The sequence below is a fragment of the Peromyscus maniculatus genome, chromosome 1, assembly GCF_049852395.1.
Source record: "Peromyscus maniculatus bairdii isolate BWxNUB_F1_BW_parent chromosome 1, HU_Pman_BW_mat_3.1, whole genome shotgun sequence".
Classification (NCBI taxonomy): domain Eukaryota; kingdom Metazoa; phylum Chordata; class Mammalia; order Rodentia; family Cricetidae; genus Peromyscus; species Peromyscus maniculatus.
In genome coordinates this window covers 162,231,497-162,246,906 of record NC_134852.1, presented here as the reverse complement: position 1 = coordinate 162,246,906, position 15,410 = coordinate 162,231,497, and the positions used below count along the sequence as shown (strand labels likewise).

At 52.0% G+C, this 15,410-nt stretch overlaps 1 protein-coding gene across 1 annotated transcript in view; it reads left to right on the top strand.

Moving 5' to 3' along the window:
- Fads2 (fatty acid desaturase 2) overlaps positions 1-15,410 on the top strand; it is a 37,929-nt gene extending 22,519 nt beyond the window's left edge. Inside the window, exons 6-12 of the mRNA XM_006993862.4 lie at positions 6,018-6,078; positions 6,293-6,369; positions 11,573-11,670; positions 11,835-11,931; positions 12,479-12,558; positions 13,392-13,517; positions 13,863-15,410. Coding sequence (XP_006993924.1) covers positions 6,018-6,078; positions 6,293-6,369; positions 11,573-11,670; positions 11,835-11,931; positions 12,479-12,558; positions 13,392-13,517; positions 13,863-13,914 — 591 coding nt within the window. The 3' untranslated portion in view covers positions 13,915-15,410. The remainder of the gene's footprint in view (positions 1-6,017; positions 6,079-6,292; positions 6,370-11,572; positions 11,671-11,834; positions 11,932-12,478; positions 12,559-13,391; positions 13,518-13,862) is intronic.

Sequence of the window (15,410 nt, the reverse complement as noted above, 5' to 3'; positions counted from 1 at the left end):
TGTAACATCGAAGTCCATGTTCCATACTCCCAACATGCGCTGGCACAGAGTAAACATTCATATCTCAGAAAGATGGGTACAGCAACTAAAGCAGGATTGATACCTAGCATGGCAAACAGCCAAATCTAAAGCTCCGTTTGTAGCCTCCAGGAATTATGACAGAATTGTCTGTGCTCCAAAGGACTTAGGGGCGCTTTGTCCCCACAGCAATCCTGCCTGCAGACTAGCCTCTCTCCCGTACACGTCATTTTCCTTGGAGGGTGTCCCATGATTCCGGCATCTCTAAAATGATGAAGGGAGTATCTTACACTTCAGTAACTTACACTTCAGTTTCACATCTCAGGTGGTTGTGAGCTGCCATGTGGGTTCTGGGAATCAAACCAAGGACCTCTGAAAGAGCAGCAAGTGCCCGTAACTGCTGAGCCGTCTCTACAGGCCCCGGGCTCGCTCTTTTCAAATGGAATTGCATTTCACAAGTTGGAGCCTTTGATAGGTGGAGCCTTGCCCTGAGGACACCTTTTCTGTTATGACAGTGAAGAACTGGAGGTTTTTCCTGTTAACAGTCACAGTCACCCCTGTTAACAGTCACAGTCCCCTCTGTTAACAGTCACAGTCACCCCTGTTAACAGTCACAGTCACCCCTGTTAACAGTCACAGTCACCCCTGTTAACAGTCACAGTCTCTGTTTTACCTTGAGCTTTGGCTACAACTTTTTATTTGTTTGTGCTCTTTTCCTAACGAACTGCACATTTTTAATATTCGCTCCTCTACGTTGCTCTTTTCGATCTGGATAAGAGTCGTTCCACAGACAGCCGTTCTGCCTTGAGATATCCTCCAGCGAACACATTAATTAATCCATTGCTATTGAATCAGCCTCCCCCAAGTTCTCAGGACACGGGCAGATTCTTTGCCAGAACACCACACAAATGGCCTCTAGCCCAGTTCCTGAAAGAGTCCTTGTTGCCTTCCAAAACCTCAGGAGCCAGCCCTCCTCAGCCCTCGGCCTTTCAGGCTTCAGATCTCCCAGACTCCCAGCGGAATGGCCCAGTAAACCCTATTTATAGCATTTTAGGGCTTCTTAAGCTTATGGCTGCAAACTCTTCCATATTCCTCCCACAAGCCAGCCCCAAGCACTACCAACCACGTGGTCAGGATTATCACACAATGGCCACACTTCTTGGTACTAGTTCTATATATTAGTTACTTTTCTCATTGCTGTGACCAAAGAAGCCATTTAAGGCAGAATGGACTTATTTCTGCTAAGAGTTCCAGGGGTGTCATTCAATTATGGTAGAGAAGGCATGGTGGAAGGCATGGCTGGTCACACTGCATCCATAGCCAGGAAGCGGAGGTGAATGCTAGTGTTCAGCTTGCTTTCTGTTTTATATTCCAAGGCCACAGCCTAAGGAATGGTACCACCCATAGGTGAGGTGGGTCGCCCATTAATTAACCTAATCTAAATATCCCCTCGCAGACGTACCCAGAAGCCTATCTCCTAAGTGGTTCTAGAGCCTGTCACGTTGACAGTCGCTATTAACCGTCACGTCCATCCTGTGGTGAAGAAGCTGGTCACACTGGCCACCAGGGCTGGCAGCACTTCCTGCTCCCTGCCCCTTGCCTGTCCCCCATCTGTGGTCTTCAAGGAGAGCTCTGCGTGTGCTACCACCTCCATCTTGGGCTCTGGCCACAACAGATTAGTTGGTAAAAGTGTCTTCTGTTCCTGGCCCCTCCCCTCTAACTGTACCACATCCCCAGCTTCCTTCCTGTGCGGGACAAGAGAGGAGATGAGCAGGAACCTCTGCTCCCCAAACTTTGGCCTCAGCACCTCCCAGCTGGAAGGAAGTGAGTCTGTGGACCTGCACCCCAAGGAGCATCTGTCGGATGTGCACACCACCACTTACTCCTCACTTAGCCCATGAGGCAGGAGCTGTCATCCACCTTAATGTCGCTAGAACCACTAAGGCAGGAAAGAAATGACAGGCGCAAAGTCATGGGAGAGCTGCTATCCAGCTCGCCAGCCCTTGGGAACGCTGGTTAAGCCCAGCTTTCTGAAAAGAAGCCCCCTGGGCACCCTGCTAGCTCAGAGCATTCTAAAACACCTCTCTCCGTTCTTTCCTCGATCCCATGACTGAACAAGGTATGGGTCAAGTAAAACCAGCTGGAGAATCACCACGGCGCAGGGCCCGGGGTCGCTAAGACGCCAGCTTGTGCGTGGTGGGCGTACCTGTGTCTTTTCTCATTGCTTTGACTGAAAACCTGACAAGAAGCAACTTAGGGCAAGGGGGGGTTCTTGGGTTTCCAGTGCTCGGGGATTCAGTCCATGAGGTGGCGAGCCAGTCAGGAAAGCGGGGAGAGGTGAATGCTGGTGCTCGGCTTGCTTTCTTCTTTCTATTCAGTTTAAGACCCCAGCGCGTGCCATGGTGAGACCTGCATTTGAGGTGCGGTTTCCAACCTCAGTGAACTCAGTCTAGAATCACCAGGAAGTTGATAATCAGGATGAACTATCCAAATGAGCTTTGGAGAAGAGGGGTGGTTCAGCCATACCCTGACATCCCTTTGCAGCTGTCCCCTCAGAGGCCACCGAGTTGAAAACTGCAATGAAAACAGATGTGCTGTGTCAACATGTCACTTTGTGCATGCAGATGTTACTGTAAATGATGCTCTGCTCACCACCCCATAGTGCCTTCGTATCGCCTTCACTTTCGTATCTACTTCATCCGTTGGGCTCTCAGAATTCCTATGAAGCGCACAGCATACCTCCACTTCGCAGCGGGGAACCCAAAGGTCAGGGAGGTTAAGGAGTTTGGTTTAATGGAGAATTGTTTCCAAATGCTGAGTCCCTGCATCTCTAAGACTGGGCATCCACAGAGGCTGCTTCTGAGACCTGCCACTGCCTGGGGCAGCCTGGCCATGTGGGTGGGTCAATCTGGGATGTCGAAAAGTGCGTGCGTGCGTGCATGCGTGCGTGTGTGAGCCAACAATGCTTACCTGCTGGAGACAGCTGGAAGCAGCCCAGCAGTCTCAGTTCTCCCCCACAGTGACCATAAACAATGGAAACAGTACTCGCTGTACAAAGACAACCTTCAAATGGTCTCCCCTGGTGACCGTCACCCATGGTTCTCTAAAGGGGCCTGCTGGCCTCTGCTGACCTGAAGGTTGTCCTTGGTGCTCAGTCTCTGTCTTAGGGTCACTATTGCTGTGATGAAACACCACGACCAAAGCGACTTGGGGAGGAAAGGGTTTATTTGGCTTATACTTCCACATCATAGTCCATCACTGAAGCAAGTCAGGAACTCAAGCAGGGCAGGGACCTGGGGCAGGAGCTGATGCAGAGGCCATGGAGGGGAGCTGCTTCCTGGCTTATTCCCCATGGCTGGTTCAGCCTGCTCTCTTATAGAACCCAGGACCACACTGGTCAGAGGCGGCCCCACCCACAATGGGCTGGGTCTCCCCCATCAATCACTAATGATGAAAATGCCCTGCTGGTCTGCCTGTAGACTGATCTTACTGAGGCCTTTTCTCAGTTGAGGCTCCCTCCTCTCCAGTGACTTTGTGTCATTGACATAAAACTAGCCAGCACAGTCCTAAGAGGGAACAGATAAAGGGGGAAGTCTTCGGGGCTTCCAGGGCTGGGAAGCCTTCATTCAGAGTCTGGGCCTGCGTACCAGTTCCCTGGCTCCTGGGAGGAGGTCAGAGCAGAACCCAGGGCCTGTCCTCACCTTCCCTGAGACCGCCGCTCCCCCTACTCACTGGGCAACTTAGGGAGGTATCTCTCTTCCCTCTGTGCCCTCCTTTCAATCCCCTCCCTTTACTGGGAAGCCATCAAAGGCCCCTCTGAGGCTTCACTGTCTCTGACCTCTCTAAGGCCAACCTCAGGCCTGACTCTAATGACAGACTGCCTGTACGAAACATACTTTCTGGGAATGCATGAGGTCCTTGCCAAGACACAGGAGGCTTCAAGGAACAAAGGGATCATTTCTGGTTGTCCTTCAGCAGGCGTGTGACCATGGCCACTGGCACCAAGACACACATTCTGGGGACAGGCTGGACTTTGTTCCCACCCACACCCCTTCCTTGAGGGAGCCCTTGGACCTCTGTGATTTTGACACACACTTCCCACTCTGTGTTCGCACTTGGAGGACAGGGTGTCAGCCTAGGAGACATACAAGTTTTCTTCCATCTGTAATTCATTTTGCTTTCCTGACCCCTAAAAGTGTTTGAGGAGGGTGACTTAAATTTTGGGTCTGGAGAGGGAAGGATGGCATTGTCTTGGAGTCAGATGGTCTTTATGTCGAAGTTCCCCTCGGCAAGGCTTAACAACCAATAACTTGGAGACCAGACATGCTCAGAGAGGCCTGGGGACCTGCATGGGCTCTGTGTTAGCAAGAAGCAGCATCTAATAAGTTTGGATCTGTTGACTCCAAGCACAGGCTTGCACTTCCCCTGACACACACACCCTGCCCAGCATTGCAAGCCAAAAGAGCTGAGGCTCCTTGATCTGAGGCAGTGGTGGGCAGCTCCCTAGGAGTCAGGCCCTGGAATTAAGGGGTGTCTGCTGCTGCTGCTGCTGCTGCTGCTGCTGCTGCTGCTGCTGCTGCTGCTGCTGCTGCTGCTGCTTTTAGTTTTTATGTATATACCTGTTTTGTCTGTTGATGTGTCTGTGCACCACATGAGTGCATGGTGCCCGTAGAGGTCACAGGAGGGCATTGGATCCCCTGGAGCTGGAGTTATAGATGGTTGTGAGTCACCATGTTGGTGCTGGGAACCTGGCCTGGGTCCTCTAAGAGAACAAGGGCTCTTAACAGATGAGCCATCTCCCTGGTGCTATGGGGCCTCTTCTGTCTGGCTGACTTCCTCGTGTGCCAAGAACCGCTGGGGAACAGAGATTAGCCTTCAGAAATGACTACAAGATTTCAAGAACAGATGTTCCCGGGATGATGACTGTTAAGGATTCCCGGTCCTTGTTTGGTTTCTCTTAGCTGTCTCTGGGGAGTGCCCTATTGAGACCTGGGAGCCTCCATCATTCCCAGAGGGGTAGAGACAGTTCCAGAAGCTCCTTGTGGGGTACCTAGGCTTATGTAAGCTTTTTTTATTATTTATCTCCAAGTTGGCCCAAGGGCTAGGAGTGTAGCTCAGTGGCAGAGGATTAGGCCCTGGAGTCCATCCCCAACACTCCCAACAAAACTACAACAGGGAAAAAAAAAAAAAGAAAAAAGACTAACAGCAGGCATACTTCTCATGGCCTTGGGCAGCGATTAACTCTGGGCCTGAACTTCAGCCACCAGCCTGGGGACTGGCCTGGGGTTTGGGCCTCACACACTGGCAGGAATGAAGGTGTCCTAAAGAGAAACTTAGGCCCACTCCCTGTGGCTCTCGGACTATTGAACAATAGACCCCAAGAAATTGGAAATTCCCCCGGAATTGCATGCTGGGAGAAGGAAAAGACTGAAGCCTGGTGCCAGCCAGGGAAGAGCTTGTCTCCCAGAGAGATCTCACAATTCTGAGAATTTGTCAGATCACCTTGCAGGAGAGACTGGGACAGAGATAGAGATGGATCAGTGATGGGCAGGGCCACGCCTTGACCTGACTGGCTTAGTTACATATACCTCTTGCTTTTGGTTTAAACCCAAACCTCATTTTAGGATCCCAACGATGGTTAGTGGTGTGGTGTAGTATGATTCACTGGATCTCTTTATTTTTTTTCTTCACAATGTGACCATACTGATTGACTCTCCCTTCTCTGTTTTTTCCATTAACACATTTTAATTGGTCCATTTCGGACAGGAGGCTGAGCATAACTGACCAGGGCTGCCAAGACCGGGGGTCTGACCCCTAACTCCAGTAAAAACACTGGCATGTGCAGCCAGGCCCAAGGAAGTTGGCAGCTGCTAGCCTTGTTGGACCCAGATACAGATGAGTGGGAAAGAGTCGTGGTCTCCGCAGAGGAGGGTGGTGCATAAAGTGGGTTGGAGGTGGGGTACAGAGGCTCATGTTCACGATCTCTCCTCTCTCCTCAGTACGGCAAGAAGAAGCTGAAATACCTGCCCTACAATCACCAGCATGAATACTTCTTCCTCAGTGAGTGCGACTGCCAGGGGTCCCCAACCCTGCTCTCACCCCAGTGCACCCATCTGCCCCATTTCCTCCCATACCCTTTTCAAACGTGCAAAATGACGGCACATCTATTCAGGAGAAGGGTGCCAGCAGCCAGCTTGTGCAAACACCTCTGGACCCTGCAGGTGGTGTCAAGCTGGCCTCCTCACCTCTGACAGGCCATCTGTTCTCCCCACAGTCGGACCACCGCTGCTCATCCCTATGTACTTCCAGTACCAGATCATTATGACCATGATCAAACGCAGGGACTGGGTGGTAAGTCAAGGGTGCTGGCTGGCGGTGGGTGAGTGTGACTTGGGCACCTCGCCCCTGGTGCCTCTGTGGGCCTGTGCATCCCCAGACATCGCTCCCAAAGCGAGCTGCTTTGTCACTCTTAGGAAGGACCTGTCTTGAGGTCACCAGAGCCCAGAAAGTCAAGAAGGCTGCAGCATGTCAGTTCTAAAGATGCCTCCAATACAGACATGCAGGGAGTCTACCTGGCAGCCATTGCCCTTGCAGAGTCCCTTAGAAAGATCCAGAAGGCGACGTGACGAGAGGCTAACACAGCCCCCTGGAAGTAGATAGCCTCAGCCATGGAAACATATTTTCTCACTCCCTGGAGGCCAGAAGTCTAAAACCAGTTGACAGCACCCTGGGGAGTGGGGATAGGGGGGTCCGTGTCCCTCTCCTTGACTGGTAGATTTGTCTCTCTTTATATCATCTTCCTAGGCTTTTTGTATCTGTGTTCAGGTGTTCCCCTGTTTTTCTAATGTGTATCTGTGTCTCTATGGGTGCATGTGTATATGTGTAGGTGTGCTTACATGTGTGTGCATGTGGAGGCCAAAGGACAGCTGTCATAGCTACTTTTATATTGCTGTGACAAGACACTGTGACCAAGGTGACTTATAAAAGAAAGAGTTTATTGGAGGATTATAGTCTCAGAGGGTGAGAGTCCGTGACCAACATGGCGGGACTCATGGCAGCAGGCAGGCGGGCATGGCACTGGAGCAGTAGCTAAGACCTCACATCTTGAGACACAACTATGAGGCAGAGTGTTAATTGGAAATGACGTGAACTTTTGAGACCTCAAAACCCATCCCCAGTGACACGGCTCCTTCAACAAGGCCACACCTCCTAATCCTTGCCAAGCAGTTCCACCAACTAGGCACCAAATATTCAAATATATGAGCCTCTACAGGGGCATTCTCATTCAAACCACCACAGGAACCTTAGGTGCCACTTCCTTTGAGGCAGGGTCTCTCACTGGCCTGGAGCTTACAGATTAGGCTGGCCTGTCCAGCAAGCGCCAGGATCACAAGTATGTGCCATGGTGCCCAGCTTTTGTACGTAGGTGGGCATTAAAGTTGCAAGCACTTTACCAACTGAGCTGTACCTCTAGCTTTGTTCCTTTCTTATAGGATGACATTGGTCCTGTTGCATTAGGACCCATGGGAATGACCTTGTCTTAACGAGTTCTATTAGCAAATTAGCAAGGGCTTTAGCAATGTCCGAAGACATTGCCTTTTGAGGTGCTGGGGGTTAGAATGTCAGTGTATGAGTTTGGAAGGTGTGTTAGAGTTCTCTAAAGGAACAGAACTGACCATATGAATGCACACACACACACACACACACACACACACACACACACACACACACACACGCAGGATTACCGGAGCAGCTTATAGGGAAGGGTCAGAGTAGTACAATGGCTGTCCCTGATGGAAAAGCCAAGAATCTGGTATTGTTCAGCCCAGGAGACTGGATGTCTCGGCAGTCCTGCTTTGGTGCTGGAGTCCCAGAGGATCCCTAGAGATCAGATTCTAACATCAATGAAGGAATGCCACAGCAAAAGGATAGACGAACTTGCCAGCAAGAGAGAGGGCAAACAGGCGAAGGGCAAAAGCTTCAGTTTTCTGTGATTCTTTTAGTTGATTCCAGATGTCCAGTTGGCAACCGAGATTAGCCATCATAGAGGGTGTGTTCCTACCTAAAACAATAGGCTTAGAGGTGCCTCCAGGGAGGGAGGGAGGCTGTGTGTAGGTTTGAGGAGGCCAGGTTGGGTTTACATAGTACAGTTGTGATTTTTGTACAAGGTAAGTACCTACCCCTGGTAGAGTAAGCTCTAAGGAGTGGTCACCACAAGCAGAGTTAGCTATGAGGGAAATATGGTCCCTGCCCTCAGGAGAGAACAGACAAGTGCACGGCCCCTTAGCGTGGGTGTGTTCTTAGCCTTTTAAAATCACATCAGTGGCTAGATGCGGTGGCACACACCTTTAATCCCAGCACTTGGGAGGAAGAGGCAGGTGGATCGTTGTGAGTTTGAGGCCAGCCTGGTCTAATAATGAGTGCCAGGACAGCCAGGGATACAAGATAAGGCTGTCTCAAAACAAAACAAACAACAACAACAACGAAACAAACAAAAAACCCAACATCATCAATGAGAACAACAAAGTTTCACAATGAGAATTACTGAGACTGCAAGCTTGTGCCTTGCCCAATCTGACGCCAAGGGCTACAGTGAACTCCTAACGCCACATCCTTGTACCCTCCCTCCCTACACTTCTTCCGCACAACAGCACCTCATGTCTGTAGGGCATCTTCGAGCGTGTGTGTGTGTGTGTGTGATGTATGTGCACGCACATGTTATGTACACCCATGTACAGCTACTGTGTTTTGTGCTATGAGCGTTACAGTCATTGTGTGCCTATGCTTGTAGCGGCCAGATGACAACCTTAGCTGTCACCCATAGCAACACCATCTACCTCCTGTGGGACAGGGTCTCTCACTGGCCTGGAGCTCACTAATTAGGCTAAACTAGCTGACAGAGAGCCCCAGAAATCTTCCCGATCTTGTCTCCTAAATGCTGGGATTACAAGCACACATCACCATTCATGCAGGGGATCCTGGGGGATCAAACTCAGGTCCTCAGTTATGAGAAAATGAGCCATCTTTACATCCCTAGATCTACTTTTTTTTTTTTTTTTTAAAGATTTATTTATTACATATACAGCAGGCCAGAAGAGGGCACCAGAACTCATTACAGATGGTTGTGAGACACCATGTGGGTGCTGGGAATTGAACTCATGACCTCTGGAAGAACAGGCAGTGCTCTTAACCTCTGAGCCATCTCTCCAGCCCAGATCTACTTTTTTGTGTTGTTCCACAAAGAGTAAAAGCATCAACCAGGAAGAGCAAGAAAGGAAATCAAACCATGTCCCTCAAGAGCATCAGAGGGCAGAGCCAGGGGACTCTGCCAGGCTCCCAGGCCTTGCCTCCAGAGCAGCTGTAACCAGGTCCTGGGCAGTTCATTGGGCCATTGGCAGTACCTGGAGACACTTATGATTATCAGATTTAGCAGTGGGAAGATGATGCTAGCCTGGCATCTGACCAAGAGGGGTGATAAACATCCCACAAAGCATAGAAGCCCCATGGTGAAGAGTCACCTTTTACTGGCACACACCAAGGGCTGGGAGACCCTAGCCTTGAGGATGGAGATGGGAAGCCCAAAGACTTGGAAAGAGTGCTCACGATCCAGCCCAGGCACCTGCAGCACCACCTGGGGTACTTTTCAGACCCCATTTTCCTGGGACTGATTATCCATGGCTACTTACCCTGGTAGTCTCACCTCTCAGGCTCTCCATCCATTTATTTATTTACTTACTTAATTTTGAAATAGGACCTCACTGTATTGCCCAAGCTAGCCTTGAACTCACAAGCTTCCCGCCTCTACTTCCCAAGCCGTGCCTGGCATACATTTCCCTCTCTCTGTCTCTCTCTCTCTGTCTCTCTGTCTCTGTCTGTCTGTCTGTCTGTCTGTCTGTCTGTCTCTCTCTCTCTCTCTCTCTGTCTCTCTCTCTGTCTCTCTCTCTCTCTGTGTACCACATCCTAGCATATGTACACACATATACATTCATACTTATGCCTTGCATTTATGCAATAGATTAAAGTGGGGCTGAGGATGTGGTTCACTCATCAGTGACAGAGTGCTTGCCTAGCATGCTTGAGACCCTGAGTTCAAACTCTGCCCAGGAAAGAAAAGAGGATGATAAAGTATGGCAAGAGCTTGCTGTGCCTGCTTCTCTTGACCAAAACCCCCACCTTGCCAGATCTGAGCATCTTGTCTTCAGCTGCTCCTAGCTGCTTCAGCTGTTTCCACCCCGGCCCTCCTGAGATGCCCACCCCCTTTCCCACTTAGCTGACAGCACTCTGACCACCTGGAATGGCGCTGGGGACCAGCCTCAATTCTTTGTAACCAAGAAAGCACTGACTAGGGCCATCCTTGTTCTCTAAGTCATTCTGGGATCTGCCATGTCTTCATCATCAATGTGGTCCTGGTTTTGTTCTCCATTTTGTGCCTGAACTAAGACACCAATGTGCCAGATTCTATTGTCATTTCAGGATCTTTGGTTTGGTTTTGGTGGTGCCCACAGAGGCCCAAAGAGGACATCAGGTCACCTGGAACTAAAGTTACAGATGCCTGTGAGCCTCTGTATGGGTTCAAACCTGTGTCCTCTGGAAGAGTAGCCAGTGCTCTTAACCAGTGAACCATCTCTCCAGCTCCTCTTCAGGGTTTTCCCACTGCCTCAGAGAGGCTGGTTCCTGATAAAATAACCTTCTGCATAAGCATAGGCTGGGCATGAGTATTTCTGACTGCAAAAACAGTTTGTGCAAAGGCCCTGAGAATTGGGTCAGGGTGCTGAGGCAAAAGGACTTCTGCATCCTGCAGCGTTCTATGGCCACTTGGATTACATGGGAGGGTCTTGTAGCAGAGAGCTGGGATCTGCTTGGAGCACAGGTCATTGGTTGTCCTGGATTCGTGAGAACCATCAGCAGGAGAGAAAAGGGAGGCTCTTGCTATGGTCCAGCCAAGACACCTGGCTTGAGTGTCAGAGGAAGTGGAAAGACATGGATTTCTCTGCAGAATGACTGTGAGCCTGTGACAGAGGGCCAGAGGCTTCCCAGGAGAGATATCTAAGCCTAGGACCTTGCTGCCAACCCCAAGGAGGGGCAGACAATGTGAGGAGGGGAGAGGGTCCCAAAAGAGAGTCCAACCTGGGGAGTGACCCGGTCTGGGTTGCAGGAAAGGGCGGGGGGGGCGGGGTGCGTGTGTCTCTTGGTCCTTTCCCTCCTAAGAAAGGAAGGCAATCCAGATACCTGAGCAGGGGCAAGGCTGAGGATGGCCAGTGACCTGGCCACATGTTGGGGGCTCACATTACAATCCTCTGGACCTCCTGGCTACCTGCTAGCCAATATCCCATTTCTTTCCTGAAACTCACCAGCAAACCCCATGTGAACAGGTGGTTTAGGCAAGTGTCTGACCGTGTACGGCCCAGTGTCCCAACTTCCTAGCAACCTGCTGTGGTTTCTTCTGAACACCTGTGCCAAGCAGTGTGAGCGGTGTGTACACATGCCTCTGTGGTTAGGTGCATTATGCCAAGTAGGGTGGGGCAGGTTAAGTCTGATCATGTTTCCCCTACAGGACTTGGCCTGGGCCATCAGCTACTATGTGCGTTTCTTCTACACCTACATCCCTTTCTATGGCATCCTGGGAGCCCTGGTTTTCCTCAACTTCATCAGGTACCCCAGCTTTGCTGGCTCCCCCTGTGCTTTTGAGAGCCCTGACTTTGAGATGTGAACCCTGTACCTGCCGTGGGGGTAGGGTAGGTACAGTGGGTCTGTTTCTGTGGGGCTGCCTGTCCCCCCACCCTGAGGCTTCAGCACTGAGCTGCACCGTCTTCTAGGTTCCTGGAGAGCCACTGGTTTGTGTGGGTCACACAGATGAACCACATCGTCATGGAGATTGATCTTGATCACTACCGGGACTGGTTCAGCAGCCAGGTGAGGGAAGGCAAAGGTCGTTACAGGGACCCTGCAAAGCCCTGACCCCACTGTCCATGCCTTCACCCAGACTTGCCTGCCTCCGTGGATCCAGGGCTGTGCTGGGCTTCCCTAGGGCTTCCCTAGGACTGCTTGTAGCCCGTTGGCAGCCTCAGAGTTGAGCAAGAAAGGGGGGTGGGAAGATTGGGGGTGGCTCAGTTGGTGCTTGTCTAGCATGCAAACAATCCTGGGGTTAGTCTCTGACACCCAATAAACCCAGTATGGTGGCCCATACCTATCATCTTAATACTTGGAAAGTGGAGACAGAAGGATCAGGAGTCCAAGGCCAGACTGAGTTAAAAAACAACACAGAAGGAAATATGGAAGGAATGGTAGGAATCTTCCAAAGCATCTTCAGGGAATCTGGGTGGGCTGTGGCTTCCAGGTAGAATAGTGTGACCTAGAGAGGTGGCCCTGAGACCCTGGGTAAGGTGACCTTTATGAGGTAAGTCTTGGTCCTTTGGTTTTCTTCCCACCCCCAGTCACTTATCCGCTGTCCCCTCTGCAGCTGGCCGCCACCTGCAATGTGGAGCAGTCCTTCTTCAACGACTGGTTCAGCGGGCACCTCAACTTCCAGATCGAGCACCAGTGAGTGCGGCCCGGCAAGGCGGGGGAGTGGGGGGAGCAAGGGGGGAGAGGGAAGACAAGGAGTGGGAGGGGCAGTCGCCAGCCTATGGGCCAAGGCTGCCATGCAGGTTTATCTTCTCTTGTTGGCAAGGCCACTGCCCCATCCGAGAACACGGTTGGGCAGGAGAGGGGCTCTGGGATCAGTGTGTCCTGGAGGCATTGTTATCCAGGTCCTGTGCCACATGGCCATCCTGGGGACTGCGCTACTTTACATGCGGCCACTTTGTAGATACAGAAAGCTTGCAAGACCATCCCACAGTCCTATAATGCTCCCAGGGCCGAGACACTCACTCCCAGTTAACTGACTGGGAAACTGAGGACCTGCATGACAGCCTGTCTGGTGCTCAGGCAGCCACATGACTGTCCCTGGTGCATCTGCCTTTGTCTCATCTTTTGCCATTTTCTCCCCATCTCATCTCCCATCTGTTTCTTCATGTCCTTTCTTTTTTTAAGCTGGGAGTTGAACTCACAGGTGTCTTCTGCCTTGTTCTCCCAAATAATGAAGCCGCAGGCCTGAGCCATAACACTCACATTTGTTTCTTTTTCTTTTTTAAAAACATGAGACCCTTGTCTCTGGCTGTGCAATACCAATATGGCTTTCTGGAGTGCCCCTGCCCATGAATTGCCCCTCTACAAATCACTAGTGGTCCCTGTAGACAGCTGGTAGGAGCTGCATAGTCTTACCTGGGTTGCAGATAGGGCCTCAGACCTGCCTGCCTCCCTGGGCTGTAGAGGGGAGGGGTGGAGAGCATGGGTCCTGCATTGCACTCACTCTGCCCACCTGCCCCCCTCAGCCTCTTCCCCACCATGCCCCGGCACAACCTGCACAAGATCGCCCCACTAGTGAAGTCTCTCTGCACCAAGCATGGCATCGAGTACCAGGAGAAGCCACTGCTGAGGGCCCTGCTGGACATCGTGAGGTGAGGGGTGGACTTCGCAGGTGCTGAGGCATCGGGAGGGGCCGGCGATGCAGTGGGGCTGAGGAGGTGAGAGGCACGTGGCTGGCCTTACTCACAGTAGACTCTAGCTCACAGTGGGGGTTACTGACCTCTGGTCCACTCAGGACTGGAAGAGGAGCTCCTCTCTCTCCTTTCCTGGGGGTTTCCCTAGAAAGTATTAGTCAGTAGCCCACAGCCGCTGTGGTAAGTGGCAGGCCCTGGTCAGTAGCTGAGATGAGTAGCGTGACTTCCCCCATGTCCCACTGCCTAGAAGCCCTGCCCCTTTCCATCCTGGTTCCTGAGCCCTGGTCTCCTCTCTCTTCGCAGTTCTCTGAAGAAATCTGGGGAGCTGTGGCTGGATGCGTACCTCCATAAATGAAGCAGCAGTCCTCAGGCACCCTCGGGAAAGGGGCACAGTTGGGGTGACGGCCAGAGGGAGGGGAGGGCTTTCGTTCTGAAGGGTTCTCATGAAGTGTCCGCTGGCTCACATTCCCCAAGCTTGGTCTTTCGTCCTTTCTTGTTCTCCCCCGACCCCCATCCTGTCCTCATGGGGTTCCCCTGTGTCAGCCCCAGCTCTGTCCCCTCTGCTTCCCAGGCCCTTCTCCCAGGGAGCAGGAGAGAGGTGACTGGAGCAGGTGGTACATCCCTGCCTCTGCACCTCCAGATCCCTGGTGTGAGACTCTGCTCCTTTCAGCCTAGCCACCAGACCTTCGTCTGGACTCCCTTCTGTCCCCCAGACATGCTGGGGGTCTGTGGAGCAGGGTCCAGGACTGGCCCTACGCTCCCTGCCAGCTTATGGTCTGGTTGTTTGGGTGAAGACATACTTTGTGTTCTGGGCGTCCTTCCCGGGGCTGAGATTAGCACGTAGGGTCTCCCTCCAGCTGCCCAGGGCCAGCTTAGACCTTGGTGCCCAAGGAAAAGTCCTCCCACGCCCATCATCACAGCTCCAGGTCCTGGGGTTGTGCAGGTTCCATTTCACCATCTACCCAGCTCCAGGGACCAAAGGGGGAGTGTCCCCTGTGTGGGCTCAGCAGAGGCAGTGGCCAGGTGGAAGGAGGGACTGGCCAGCCTGGAGCCCTATCTCCCACTCTGGCCAGATGCTTCTTAGTGCAAAGCCCCAAGATTCTAGGGGGATCAGGCCTTCTCCCAAATCCTCTGGCCAGCCCCTGACGCTTGGTCTAGAGTACGTGGACCTTGCAGGAGAGCCCCCGAGCTGCTCCCCTGGGATAGGGCTGCCGTGCTGGCCGGCATGGCCAGCACCTGGCTCCTTCCTTTCTTTCCGATTTTGTTTGTTTTAGATGTTGTTGTGTTAACACCTCCAACAGAACGCTTGTTGATAGGGGGGTGACAGAGGGCTGGCCTTTAGGACAATCTACCTTTACCAGATGCCCCTTGCTAGGCTCCCCTAAGGCCCTTCGGGCAGAGCTAGGCTTCGCCATCAAGGCCACGGTATAAGCTGTGGCTTGAGGCGGCTGCTATCAGGGCAGGAGAAACAGGGTGGGGTGGGGTGTCTCAGGAGGGCCTTTGGGGGTACCCAGCGAGGATCAAGCAGGAGTGTAGAGGGAAGGGGAGGTCAGGGAGGCTGAGGGCATGAGGGAAGTGTTTTGGCGGGTGGGAGGGGGGATGTCGGCTGTATTAGGAGGGGACCCGTGCTGTGCCATTCTGAGATCTAACTGACTAACCAATATTTAAATTGTTGGAAGGGGGCTTATTCTGCACTGGAGAAGCCCTCCAGGATGCCCAGCCAAGAGAGACCAGCTGCTGTTGCTCCACAGAGGCAGAGAACCCACAAGGAGCTGATCACACTTTGTATCACATTGTTTCCCCGCCTCTACTTTTTTTGGGAAATAAAAAAAAAAAGTAATTTTATTCTCA